The sequence below is a fragment of the Sturnus vulgaris genome, chromosome 5 (assembly GCF_052056855.1).
Source record: "Sturnus vulgaris isolate bStuVul1 chromosome 5, bStuVul1.hap1, whole genome shotgun sequence".
Taxonomy (NCBI): domain Eukaryota; kingdom Metazoa; phylum Chordata; class Aves; order Passeriformes; family Sturnidae; genus Sturnus; species Sturnus vulgaris.
Window position 1 is genome coordinate 67,374,813 of NC_142247.1, and position 14,794 is coordinate 67,389,606.

At 42.8% G+C, this 14,794-nt stretch overlaps 1 protein-coding gene across 1 annotated transcript in view; it reads right to left on the reverse strand.

Moving 5' to 3' along the window:
- Positions 1 to 14,794, reverse strand: part of ELAPOR2 (endosome-lysosome associated apoptosis and autophagy regulator family member 2) — a 95,034-nt gene that overhangs the window by 31,470 nt on the left and 48,770 nt on the right. Inside the window, exons 3-4 of the mRNA XM_014883135.2 lie at positions 1,526 to 1,721; positions 705 to 852 (exon numbers count right to left, since the gene is read on the reverse strand). Coding sequence (XP_014738621.2) covers positions 705 to 852; positions 1,526 to 1,721 — 344 coding nt within the window. The remainder of the gene's footprint in view (positions 1 to 704; positions 853 to 1,525; positions 1,722 to 14,794) is intronic.

Here is a 14,794-nt window from a genome sequence, read left to right on the forward strand (position 1 = left end):
CATTTATGCCCCACTGCAAATCCTGGTGCTAGGGACCCTCCAGCTCACTGGACAGCAACCAATCCATCCAGGTGGGCAGGGCAGGGTTGCCTTCCCCCTTCTGGTCACTGACCAAACTGTTTGAGCACTTTGAGCACACCATGGTGCAAGCCCAGCCAGGCTGTTCCCATGCCAGAGCTAATGGTCCCCAGCCCCTCCATTTCACAGCACAGACACATCCTCAGAGACTAATTCCTACTGAAAGTCACCTGAATTTCTCTTGCTTTTCTTTTCATCTTAATTACTAAATTACTAGGACACAAATTGACCTAAAACTAAAGGTTTCCACATACTATTGCTTTGGAAGAAGTCTTTTTAAATGTCAAATCCCTTCAAAGACATCTCCAGTCAGACACCTCTAAATGGGAGCATCTACCACGAATACCTGTCTTGCAAAGGCTGGACTAACTAGGGCAGTCATGAACCCTAATGGAAAAATCCCAGTGCATGGCAGACAGAATCAGTTCAGACCGAGTTCTGAAGATTCAATAAATGCCACAAGACAGTACAAATAACAGAAAGAGAAGCAGATTTTTTTCATCTTGTTCAGCAAAACAAGCTATGGGCATGCAGGGAACTTAAAAGGCGGAAAGCTGCTGCTAATGATCTTTATCTGGGTTGAATTCTTAAAATATAAGGTTGGATTCACCAATAAAAGGCCTTACAAAAAATTCAAAGAAGATGTTGTTGTCAATATACTGGTATTCAAAGAAGACAGAGCCGGATTTCTTCAGGTGCACAGCATAGATGAGAGAAACTGTACAATCATCCCTGTTTGACTCAATGTAATTCCCTCGAGGTGTCCATGAAGAGCTGATGAACATAAACAAAACAAGCCTCAATTGAGATCACAGATACTGAGCAGACTTTGTACACTACTATACAAAAATTTATTACATAATAAAGACTCTAGAATCCCACAACAGCTAACTGCAGGGAATTTTAAAATTTATTACAGGATCTCCATTTATTTTTCAGATATAATAAATATAACAATTTCATTTTGTATCTATTTTTGTATGTCACGTGAATAATATCAAATATAATACTTTCCATTAAAACTGTGCATGGGAAAAGATATGGTGCAAAAAATTTAGGACTCGGCCTACATAAGAAAGGTTTATTATCCACACATTCAAGATACCTCCAATTACACTCAGAAACAGCCTTCTGCAAGCACCACAGGTCTCTAAATAGGCTGTAAAATGACCTTTCAGCTACACCATGATCCCTGGAGCCTTCTAGCTACAAATAAGAGCAGCTCCAGGCTGGTCTTAAACTCACTGGCTGCTGATGAGCCCAAGGAGACCACGCTGACAGCAAAGAGATGGGGCTACAGATTTCACCTCCCAGCCACTCTTGCTTGCCATTAGCAGGGCTGGCTGGCTCTGCAGAGCTTAGATGAGTCATTAAGCAGCTTTGTGCTGCTGAGCTGTCTCAGGTTTACCCACAGCTGCCTAACCCAGGTGCAAACAGAACTCCTTACTTGTTGCAGCTGTCAGCTTTCCCCTCAGATGAGCCGACCGCCGTGTCCATGAAAGTCGCCACGTTGGAGAATCCTGCTGGCAGCTCATCCCACTCATCAAACTTGATCCCACTGCCCAGAGAGTAGGTTCCCTCTGCACATTTGCTGCACACCTGGTTCTTCATCTCCAGGTACTCACCAGAGGCACAGGAGAAAGCTGGGGAGGCAATCATTCAATCATTTACAACATAGGAATGGAGTCATCAATCCTTATTAATTTCCGTTTGCTTTGGATTTTTTGCCACTTAATTAATGAAGACTGAACTGCCACTAAAGGGAACCAAACAGAATGTCCCAGTCTCAGGAACATACAGCAGGACTACCAACGTCAGCTGCAAAATTGAGATGTTCACCTGGGTTTTCACTGACGTGGCAGCACTGAAACCAAACCCCAGTGACAGCTCGCCTCCATTGGCAAAAGAAGATTTCTAAAAACTAAATCTCTATTGACAGATTGTGTCCAAAAGCAATTTGTGAAAATGAAGATTTATAATAGAGCTCTCCTCACTCTTGCTCACCCAACTGTTACACCTTGAACTCAATTAAAGCCACCAGTACTTGAGAACCAGAACAGACTTTTCTCACTCACATAAGAAGGGCATACAGCAGCAAGCTGTAATATAACACTACAAACCTTGGCTGAGAGCAGTAGACTAAATCCAAAGGTCTCTCTGTGTTTCTCCTCACATGAACTACCTACAAGCCTCAAACATCTTGCCTGATAGACCATGTGGTCTTGGAAAAGGTCACCCACAGGTTTGTGACTAGAAGATTAAGATCTTTGATTAGAGTGGCATTAACATGCTGAGAAAATAACCACTGGTTGTCAGCACAGCAAAGACAGTATTCAAAATATGTGTAATTAAGGGAAGTACAATTAGGAGGTATATTCACAAAGTGGGTTTTTTTCTGATGTCTCTAAAATAATTTCCTTCAAATAGCTGTATGCTCCTTGTTCCCCTGATCACATCTCTGCCTGCTAAGGGAAAATTATTCCCATTGTAGAACAGAAACCTGGACAGTAGCTGAAGCCCTGTATGCCCACAGAGCCCCGTGCCTGTGTCAGGAGCCATAACTCCTGCCTGGACACTTGTTTCAATGGCAGGCCATCCCACTTTCCCTCAGTCCCATGCTGCATCATGTCCTCTCTGAGACTAAACATGCTGAATGGAAAACAAATGAGCACTTTCTGCAGCCCATAGTACTTCCTACGACATTTTCAGATTTTTTAACTTAACTACACCAGTCAAGCCAAAGCAGCATTCAGAGCAATGCTCACAACTCACATCCCAAGAAATTATGGAATTTTCTTCTGTTTCACACATGCCATGTTGCACAGTGACAGATATTTCATACACTCTCTTTGACAGACATAAACTCATTAGCCTGAGAAACTCCAGGACGAGACCAGACTGGCCCAAAGTGGTGAAACTGGCCCAAAACAATTATGCCAGCTGGAGTCCCAGAAAATGTGGTTCCACAGATGTGCCAGTGTTTATCTAAACTGCAGAAAACCTTATTCTATTGTAAGCACTTTGATTAACTCATGGCTATGTAACACCAATCTCCATCTGAATCCAACTAACACAGGCTCCCACTTCCATCCCAGTACCAGCAGGATTTCTTTCTGTAATTAATTGTGTGCTGATGTGTGCCACTGGAAAGCAGATAAAAGGTTCATTTTGATGGAATGATCTGCCAAAGGGTAATTTTTCCTTCTTGGTTATATCAGCATAGTCTGAATTTGAACCAGTGGCCTTCAAGCCAACAGATTTCTAACCCTGTTGCTCACTGGTGACAGACCAAGAAGGAAAGTGGGCAGGATCCAGGCAGAGATGAGTGTTGGGGTGGGAATAAACAAGGAAATCCTGCCATGATGGATTTCTGTGAAAGACAGACAGGCAGACAGACAAAAAATCCACCCTCGGTGAGGGCAAGTGGTTCACTATAAGCAGTGGCACACAGGCAGAGCTAACAGCCCACCTGACTGACTGTGTGACCTCAGCTCCAGCCATAGCATTTCCCTGCACCTGGGGTGGGAAACAGCTTTCTTCAGAGATTTGGACAAAAGCAGTGAACACGTCCCCGTGTATCTGAAATGTGACCATACTTCATGCAGTTTTTCACCTTAAATATATAAAGATGTCTTGACTCACTGCTTTGGCATTATTAATAAATATTAAATTAATAAATCTTGCTTTATTTTTTCCTTTAGAAGGGTGCAGAGAAGCTATCAGGAAGGGAAGTAGAAAAGTAAGCTCTTTCACGATATATTTGAATTCTTTAACAATTTCAACTTTTTTTTTAATAAAGAAAGCTAAATAGCAAGAAATTGAGGGTACTGCTTAACCATTCCAGAGACATGAAATTCAACTAAGGAGTCAAGAACCGTGAGCAATTCACTGCCATAATGAAGATGCTGAGGGCAGCAGAACCTCCTCTTCCAGCACAGTGAGGTTGAGCAGAGATTATTACTTTAACTGAACTAATATATTTTAACCCCCTGCAAACTGATCATCTGAGAGAAATAAAAGGGTACAAGAGATCAGGCCAGCTGCCATGCAGGACATGTCATCCATCTCTCACCTTCCAGGAAATAGATGAGCCTTTATCTTCTTTAGGTGGGGAATTACCTTCTTTCTTTCTAAGAATTGTATTTCAAAGGCAGCAGCATTTCCCATCAAAACACATCCCCCTGCCAGCATCCTCCTGGCTCTGAGCATGCCAGCTGCTTGCCAGGTTCAATTTGGGGCTGAATGTGGCTAATGGCAGCATGAACCACTTTCAACATTGGAACAGATGCAACATTTGGTCTTGTTCCAGCTGGAGAAGGGTGGGGAGGAAATATAGTGTGTGGTGAGCATGAAGATGGTCTCCTCTCCTAGAATCCCACAATTTGATCTTCCATCAAGGGGGAGACCAAAAGCCAGGGCAAACCTTCTTTAATCTAAATTGCATCAGTTCAGGAGTTGCTCCCAGCTGGAGACAGGGAGGTCAGAGTCACTTGTGGAGGGACAGGGCACAGACAGGTGATCCATCCCAGGGCATCCCAGGAGCTTCTCCTTCCTTGTGGCTGCCCCACATCACTAAGACACAGCTGAGTGATGTGGAGCAGCACTTCCCAGCAGCCAGAGAAAGAGCTGGCATTATTGCAGCACTGCTGTGCTTGAGAGGGTGACACACACAAGAAGCTGCCAACAGAAAGGGCCGCATCACAACATAGGAAGTTAAGGAGTGATGCAAAGTTTTGGGAACATGAATTCTGTATTTTAAGTGTGTGCTCTGATTCATCCTCCACTAAACCCTCCTTCTTGCTTCAGAATCCAGAGGAAAAATTAGTTTTCCACATTAGAGGAAGACTTTGTGAACATCCCTAACCCCAGAGTCCATTTGTTTGGGCATTTGATACTTAATTTAGAGAAACCATCTCTACTGAATAACTGGACATCACTATTTCCTATCCCTCTCCAACTGCAAACTTTACTATTACACCTTTCAAATATCAGTTTGTGTGCTACACACCAACTGACACAGAGCAACACACATTGTGGAGACTGAATGTGATCTTCCTTTCTGTGAAGAAAACTGTGAAATGTATGAAAAGATTTCATGACTTGCCCCCATAATGGGCCTTTTTAAAACTGGAAGAACATTTTCAGAGGCAGTTAGGAACAGCATGACACAGTGGGATGCTGGATACACTGCTGCCTTTGGAGCTGATAGAATTATAGGTAATTTGCAGCTGTAGCTTTCCTAAATAACTACAGAAGGAAAAAAAAATGTTGTGGTTTGTACAGGTGACTAGTCTTTCTCACAAAAAGATGCTGTAAAGTACTGTTTAACTAGACATTGCCACAGGCAGCCACACACATTCATACACATATGCAGTAAAGCTGGCAGCATATGCACTTAATAAAAAATTGACATGTAGTAATAGCCACCACTGTGTGAGTCTGGTTATTTCATTCTTTAAAAGGATTACAAGTCACTTCATAAAGGTGACAGAATGGATGTCATAGGGTTGCTAATACAGTTAGCTTAGTTTTGCATGTCACTCTGATGAAGAAAGGTAGTGCTGCACAATACCAGCAGGGCACATCTTAAAGGGATTAAGTAACAGATCTCAGATGGGGCTGTCAATAGGAAGCCATCCTTGAGCAGGGAGGATGGGGGCAGTTCTGCCTGCCCAGGACTGAGTCTGATGGCTGCCCACATTTTTTCTCAACGATCTGCAGGCAAAAAGAAAAGGAATGGTATCAAGATTGGCAGGGGAGAGACTGTTACCAAGCCTGAGCCCACTCAAAGTCAGTGTGCTTCAGCAGAGTCAGAGGTAAAGACAAGCTGCTGAAGACAAGGAGTGCCAGCCCTGCCTGCAGAGGGCTGAAATGGATCCCAGAGAGCAGCAGGCTGAGGATGAGAACAGACCCACCTTTCATCAAGAGCTTCTACTGTCAAGGCATCCAAAAAAGGCACTAGTGAGATTTGGATAAATTTAGAGGTGGAGGTAGAGATATGTAGGATGAAATGGGTATTACAGGGAAGATGATTGTTACAATACTGCATATAGATGTGATTTGGCATTTTTATGAGGTCAGTACAAAACAAAGGGACTTCAAATGGCTTTAAAATTAGAGGTAATATCTTGCAGTGAGAGAGCTGAAGTGCTTCATCTATTTAGTTTATCACAAGAAGATCGAGAGTCAACTTGATTAATATATAAGCATCTCCAGGGGGAGAAAACACAAGATCCTGCTGCACTCTTTAATCAAGCAGAGAAATGCATAAGAGCTGCCTTCTGGAATCTGAACCCAAACAAACTCAAATTGGAAATAACGCACAGATTTTTAATAGGAGGAATGACTGATGGTTGGAACAGTCTGTCATGGCATGTGATGGACCCTTTGTCTCTCAAGTGTTTCCTGCCATAACTGGATACCATATGGAAGAAAAGCTCATGCCAAATACCCATTATCAGCCCCACCATCAGCTTAGCTGGGTGTATTTTAATGGCCTGTGAGGTCAGACTAGCAAATCTAATTAAACACCTTACTCAAACTCTGCGTGAAGATCAGTGGTGCCCTACCTCCCTCCTAGGACACACCATGAGCACTGGGGCATCCTGAAGCAGGAGCCCTGCCCAGAGAGTACCCACTTTCAAGGAGTGCTTGCAATCCAGCACTTGGCAGATCAGATTGCACTTTATAATCACTTTTCAGACATGGAAACAGCTCCCCAGAGGGCAAAACAGATCATAAACACGCTTGTCTCATCTGTCCTTTGACTGCAAGTCTCCAGGGTCACATTCTGTCTTTTAGTAGAGCAGTGGCCCTCCTGGTGATTTTGGTGGACTAGGATCAATACTATTTGGCACATTTCTCTTCTACTAACTGACCATAACATTCTCACATTGCTTAACTCTCTGATGCTGGGGATTAGGACAGGATTATCAAGAACACAGATTGACAAATAGAGCAGATCCTCACATGTATTTGACTACTCGGCTTCTCTTGAAGTCTGAAACTTTCCTCTGCATCGTTTTCTCATGTCAAGTATCTTTCAGATACTACCATACTGTGTGAGGGATCAAAATATTTGAGATTTCACCAGAAGATTAACCAAAGCTGTCTCAATACCCTGTATCCTCCAACACCAAACTATAATGTATTCAATTGCTTTCCTCACTTATGCAGTCCTGGCCACTCAGTCTTGTCTTTTCTCATGAAGCTTCCCATCCCACACCACTTGGACCCACTATTTCTACCTCCACCACTCTTCTCAGTATAATTTTTCCTCCAGACATTTCTTTCTTAACAATATCTAAAACTATCTCAGGTCTTCTGTTTATTCTGTTGCCACATGTGCACGTTCATGTGTATTTTTCTGTTTCTCCCTGGCTCTCAATAATCAAGATTTTTTTAAAAAAAGACACAGGACTGGATTTTACCAGGTTGTAACAACATTAGAAGGGGATAGCAATTGAGCAATTCTACACAAACCAATGAAAATACAAAGCAAAAATAATGCCAAACACTGGTTTTCCATCTCTCCCCTCTCCATTCCTATGTTGTTCATCCAAAGCCCCACCATCTGGGATTCAGGTGAGATGCTGCCATCCCCTGCAGGCAGAGTCAGGGCTGAATTGTCTCAGCCTCCCATGGGCAGAGGTGGAAATATGAAGTTGGCAGCATCAGGCAGCTGTGTCTCTGAACAGCTGCTGTTTTCAGCAGACACATGCCACAAGCCTGGAGGGAGAGATGTGGCCAAAGACAAGCACATGGAGGATTTTCAGTGATACCCTGGGGCATCGGGGTCCACACAACATGGAACCAAGGACCAACCAAAACACAGAAGGAGGAGGTAAAAAAAGAGGAAGACAAAGGATGAGAGGAAATCATTGCTTTATTATGAATGTTTCCTATAATCTCGCCAGCTTCAGAATGTCTTCTGTGAATAATTTATACAAGGCTTCTCCAATAGACTGTGAATAATTGATGTTCGTTTTCTTCAGTCATTATTTCCCAATGTGTTACCAGGAACTAGACTGAATCTTAATTAAAAAAAAAAAAGTCTGTCTGGGCTGTTTAGGCTTGAAATGTGATCATACTGAAACCTGATGTAACTTGGGGAAGAGTACCTTCTGTGGAAGACCTTTGCATTTCACAGGAATAAATAATTTTTCCTTTTATCCAAAAAATAATGAAACAGAGCAAAGCTTTTTTCAGTTCACCTCTCTTCCCCAGCTGGCCTGGCACATAGGACACTTTTATTACCACTTTATTGCATCATTTGGACACTGAAACGGATGGGTTTGGAATGGAAATAATCTATTCACAGCAGTGTGGTATACAGAGCAGGAAGCAGTGATCACCAAGAGGTTAGGAAGCACATTTGTTACCAGGGTTTCAACAGCCATCCCAGTGGAGATGGCAGGAAACAGAGCTGGAGGTGAGTGAGCAGCTCTCCAGCCCCTACTGACTCCATCAGGCATGCTTTGATTGCTCATCAACCGAAGTGGTACTAGTGCTATTTGATGTTCTCTGCACACGCACACACAGTCCTTGTCTCTCATCCCTCTACCAAGCCATAACAAATCTCAAGGTCTTGCCAGCTGCTTTCCTATTGAATAAGAAATTAGTGACTCAGAGGAATTTCTTTATAACTTTTTAAATTACATTGTGTGCACAAACAAAGTGAAGAATTTATCAAAACAGACTAAGGCCAACCTTTCCTTTCATCAACTCAGTACACACATCAACATGCAGTTCCCAGTAACTCTTCCCCAGAGAAGATAATTAAATTCTGAGGGTTTCGTGCAAACTCTTCAGCTTTTTAACTGTTTACCTATTTTGTTTTGAATCTGTGCTTCAAAAAGCCAACAATGTCACTTGTTCTGCAAAAACAGTGTCTTACTCACGCATGGAGTAAAAATTCTGGGAAAAATACCTGTAAAGCTGGGGTATCTCTTAGAGTATCAATTCACATGGAAATGCCATGGAGTCTAGCCTCAAGATTCAGCCCAGGTGAGAAACCCAATACCATCAGTAAGACTCACACACCTGACTGGAGTTAGGAACACAAATTAGCAGGGATGCTCTAAGAGGAACAGGAATAAACATCTGCTCAAGCTTTGCTAAATCACAGCCTTTTAGTAGCAACTCTCAAACTGTGCTGTGCACACCCCTGCTAGCTGAACAGCTTTGCTCCATGGCAGCCTGTATTAATATGTGTGTGCACACAAAATTTGCAGATGTCATCTGACTTCAGGGGAGTTAGGAGCAGGTCCAGCTCTTACCTGCTCAGGATATCCAGCTTTACCAAAGACTGAGAGAACATCAAACTCAAAACCCTCATTTAAGTTTTCTGTTATGAAAGAAAAATGCTAAAACTCCTGCTGATAACTTAAATTGCCCTAAAGTGTTATAAAGTGTACAGCCTTAAAAAGGTCATTTTGCCTAATTGAGTCTGCAATTAGCAGGAAGATCCATATCTCCTCCTGTGGTATCCTGGGAGCAGATTACACAAGTTAGAATACACTCAACAAACACAGCTCAGTAGCAATAAATCAGGTCAGATTTTGCTCTCAGACTCCAGCAGAGCCCATTGTAATTGAGGACAGTCTATTTTCTGAAGTCGGTGGAGCTTTCCACATTTCTCATTTGGTACAGGCTCACATAACTCACTTCAAAACTGAAGCACATTTCTGATTTCAAAGAAGTTATTCCCACTTTAGTGGCACCAGGTAAAGGTGCAGAGCCACAGAATCACAGAATCATTAAGGTTGGAAAAGAACCTCTAAAAGCATCAAGTCCAACCATTAACCTAACACTGCCAACTCCACCACTAAACCATGTCCCCAAGTGCCACATCTACATGGTTTTTCAACACTCACAGGGATGGTGATTCCACCACCTCCCTGGGCATCCTGTTCCAATAATCTGATCAAGTTCTTCTATATTATCAACATTTATTTTTTGTCTCTTTTCTTAAGAAGTCTTCCTGATTACAACTGGCATTTTGATGCTGACTATAATAATGACTCTATCAGCACTTTTTCCTCTTGAACACAGCAAATCCACCTCCTTTAAAAATGCTGTATTATTTTCACTATTGTTTCTCTATTGTGCACACAGCACTACAAAATGAGCAGATATTTATGAGATAAGGTACAAGCTATTCTTGCCTAGGACAGGAAAAAATAACTAATATTCTGTGGAATAAGATAGTTAATATTTTAAAATAATATGAGGTCAAAATGTGAACCCTTTAATACATTTTTGGACAAAAACTCTGCAGAGATGAGAATATCGGTGTACCTGGGCACACTCAGAACCAGGTATTTGGGGGAGGGGGGAAGGAAGGAAGGAAGGAAGGAAGGAAGGAAGGAAGGAAGGAAGGAAGGAAGGAAGGAAGGAAGGAAGGAAGGAAGGAAGGAAGGAAGGAAGGAAGGAAGGAAGGAAGGAAGGAAGGAAGGAAGGAAGGAAGGAAGGAAGGAAGGAAGGAAGGAAGGAAGGAAGGAAGGAAGGAAGGAAGGAAGGAAGGAAGGAAGGAAGGAAGGAAGGAAGGAAGGAAGGAAGGAAGGAAGGAAGGAAGGAAGGAAGGAAGGAAGGAAGGAAGGAAGGAAGGAAGGAAGGAAGGAAGGAAGGAAGTTGGAGACTCCAAATTCAGACTCTGGAGTGTAAAACATGCAACATATGGCCAGGCTGGCAGAAGAGCCTGATAGTGGCCACAAAAACAGACTGCAGTGCAGTGTCAGCAGGAGCACCATGCCAAGTGCTGCTCCCACTGCCAAATCCCAAAAAGTCCCCATTATACACTGCCTACAGCCCCAGACCAAAACAAAGGGTTCCTGGAGATCCCAGCCATAAGGGGGTGCAGGAAAAGGCTTAGCTCTAAAGCTCCCTTGGACTGCCATCAATATTTTCCATTTAAAAAGCCAAGCAATTGCCCTGATGGCAGTGATCCTTGTCAGCTGAACTCCCCTCCTACTATCAGATTCATGAAGGAATCAGAGGGAGATCTGTGGTAATTAAAAATGAAGGAGATCAAATTAGTAAAGCACATTCCCAGCTGTCAGGAGTGATTCAGAGGTCTGGATTCTGCTGAAGGAGGCTCTCTGTCTGCCACCCCCACCTCCATGTAGGTACCCAACCTCCAGACCAGTATTGGGAAGATGCCCAAAGGGGACATCTTAAATGGGAAGCAGAGGAGAGCCAGAGTAGCTCTAGGAGTAATAAATATTACTTTTTCCCTAGCCAAAATCTTTCTGGACTTTTAATGCAACTCTTCACAGGAACCCTTGCAATCATGATGTGGCAGCATCAAAAATGTGACTCAGCTCTGAACAAACAGAAACCTGAGAAAGGTGTCCAAGCAGTGTGGTGTGGCCATGCCATGGCCTGACCACTGAGGTACCACACCATGCTGAATGGGAAAACACAGGCTGCAGGGTCTGAAAGTGGTGATGGCTGCAGCCCCATAAAGCAAAGAGAGCAGAAGGAAACAGAGGGGAGTAAAATACAGAACAGGGCTTGTTGTCCCAGTGCTTGGCAACTGCAGAGCTGCTACTGCAGCTTCCCTCTCATATTTGGGTCACTGCATAGCAGGACCTCCTACAGCACCACAAAAATCTCTCATGTGAGCCTCCTTCTTCCTTCCCAGCTACCTCCTACATGGGAGAGATATGGAGGGCAGGAGGGTGGCAGGAGGGGAAGGTGGATCATTGAGCTGTTCTGTGCTCATGGAAAGAAAAAAGCGTAAAAATCCTTCTTCTAGTAACCAAGTCATAAAGCAGTCAAAATATGACAGCCCTTTCTCCTGTGCATCTCATGACTATTTCTCAGAGGACACTGTCTTCTCTGCAGGTAAGCTTTGCTGATTAAGTTTCTGAAGACTCAAAAACAGGGTAGAATCCTGGCAGGTTTCAGAGCCTACAGCAGTTTCAGGAAATGTTGAGGCTGTGCTCAGCAGGACACTGTCAGCTGTGATTTGCAGGTCACTGTGTGCTTCAAAATGCAGCAGAGCACAGAGATATCCAGCCTGATTTTAAATGGTTTCATTCAAATGAAAAGCAGTAAAACACAACATCCTGAAAACGAGCACATCTCAAGACACAAACTGAGCTCTGGTGCCACAGTTCAATTGCTCCAGATATGTGAAGCACCTGAGCTAACACATTTTTAGCAATTTTAAGTGTCTTTCCTCTCCACTGGAGGCCACAGTCTAGACATATTTACAGAGCAGGAGACATTTAACATATTGTTATACCATCTTTCAAATTTCTGGTTTAGGCACAGTTTAAAGAGAACGACTGCTGAGCATTTGGAAGAGGGAGAGGTTGGCACAGTATTCTCAGGATTCAAAATTAATGACAGCCTGCACATCACTTCTCTTTCCAGGGATCAGAAAAGATCAGTGGCAGACATTCTCAAGCAGCAGCATTTCTGAGTAGATGAAAACAACTGCAAACATTGTGAAGTCAGCAGTGATGGCAGATGTGTTCCAAAAAAACTCACTTTCTCATACAGCTTCCCCCATACCCCTGTGTCCACTGAGGGCTCTACCCACCTCAAGGAGACAAGAAAAAAAAGCCCTCAGAGTTCATGCTGCTTTGCAACTGCAACTGCTATACAAATGCAACCCTCTCTTAAAGGCAGTTTGCCACAGGGTATCTCAGGACTAATAGATGCTGAACAAGAAATCTGAAGATAACAGAAGTTTCCTCTGGAAGGAGGAAATTGGAAACTGGAAATTGTCCTACCCAGAGTGATTTTACTGTAGGCCCTGATTCTGCAAGTTGAAGGACCAAAGAGAGACCCAAGGGGACTCCAGGATTCTACCAAATGCCAAAATGAGCCCCAGTTCACAGGTCCTGGCAAAGGGTAGGACCTGAGAGATATAGGAGAATCTGAACAAATTTGTAGAATGTCCAGAAATGTCACCTCAGAGGATATGGCATAGTTCTGGCATTTCTTGATAGACCTTGGAATAAAACAGCCCTAGGCCTGAGAGAGAAGGAAAGCATATCTCAAAGAGCCATTAATGTGAGCTGTGTGCAACCCCTGGCCAAGCCTGCAGCACAAATCTCACTCTGCACACAATCCACTAAGACCACAAGTTGTAGAAGCCTCAGATACAGAGCCTTTTGTTTTCCTTAGGCTGAAGAAATTCATGCTTTTAGTGTAAGATGTCCTTGGTACAGCTGCTCTATTGTCAGATGAGACAGAAGCCACCAGCTTAGAGAATGTGACAAGACAGTAAGGAGATATCTGTCAGCATTTTCAACACAACTCATCATCAACAACAGACCCCTATGTGCAAACTCTAGAGATTTGTAGGGCAGTCACTTTTCAAAAGCTGCCTCTCCCAGTTTATCCCACCCACTGGAGAATGGACTGTCAGCCAAACTCTACACTGGTTAAAATATTTTACAGTAAAAACTATGTTAACCAAGCTGAACGTGAAAGGTGCTCCCTACCCATTCCTACACTAACTGCTGTTGACAGATTCATATTTTCAGGCTGAAAGATTGGTTGTTCTTTAAGCAAAAGGTGAAAGACTAAGAGATGAGAAAGCCTAAAATTACTTTTGCCATCAGAACATGGCCAGACAGCCCCTGAAGCCAGTTAATTTATTACAGACAGAAAAAAAAAAAAGATATAACTCCAAGAGCCCAGGGAGAGGAGACCTGAGGAGTTCAGTAAAAAAGTCAAATATCTGATTGCTTCTCAAACCAGCTGAACTGCCATGGGATTTAAAAGCAACACTACAAGAAGGAGATGAATTTTCCAGTGTATCTAACAGAATCCTGTCTTTTAGTGTATAATATCAGAGCCCATCTACTGGGAAAAGTTTTCACCTTGTCTAGCAGGGGCCAGATATTGAGAAGCCAGATTCATCTATTGTTATAAACCAGCCAAAGTCTCATTGGAATTGATTTAAGACCAGAAACAGGCACAAACAATAGAAGATGAAGAGGGAAGTGAACCATTTGTCGAAATCTGTAGCAGAAAGTTGAAGACAGTGTAATGTTGCTGGAATTAAACCATTTTTCACAAGATTTAAGAAGAAATAATATATGTCAGAAAAAAATGTGTTATACCTATGTCCTCCAGGGCAGTACACCAAAAGTGGTTGTGCAGCAGAAGACATAAAACTATCTGCTCCTTTATAGTGCAGGCAGCAAAAAGTGATAGGCTTGAAGTATAACAAGAGAGATTCAACAGCAGAAAAATCTTTAACAGGAGGGAAAATGATAAGAACTAAATATATGAGCAAATATCTGGAGAGCTTCTGGGCTCTTCATCACAGGAGGCACCTGAAAAGAGTCCAGCCAAACACCAACCATGAATGACAGTCATTTCCACTACAGCTATTTGGGCTGGAGGATGAATTATGGGATTACCTGAGGTGCTTCTCAGGTCATATTTCTGTAATTGAAAAAGCTCATCCTAAGGATATACAGAGATTCCACATTTAAAACCTCAGAAACTAAATCCAAATACCAGGAATGACACATTCTCAAATGATTCTGCAAGCAGTCAGAAACCTTCCAGTGATCAACACTGCTACAGAAAACATTTATGTACCTCACACTGGAACATAAAGAAATGAAAATAAACCTTTACAGGGGGAGAGTCAGAAGTGAGTAAATCTGACAGCTGGTGCAATAGAACTGAAAAGACATTGCCATTGTTCATCCTGTTTGTCAGATACAATAATTTATACCCCCTG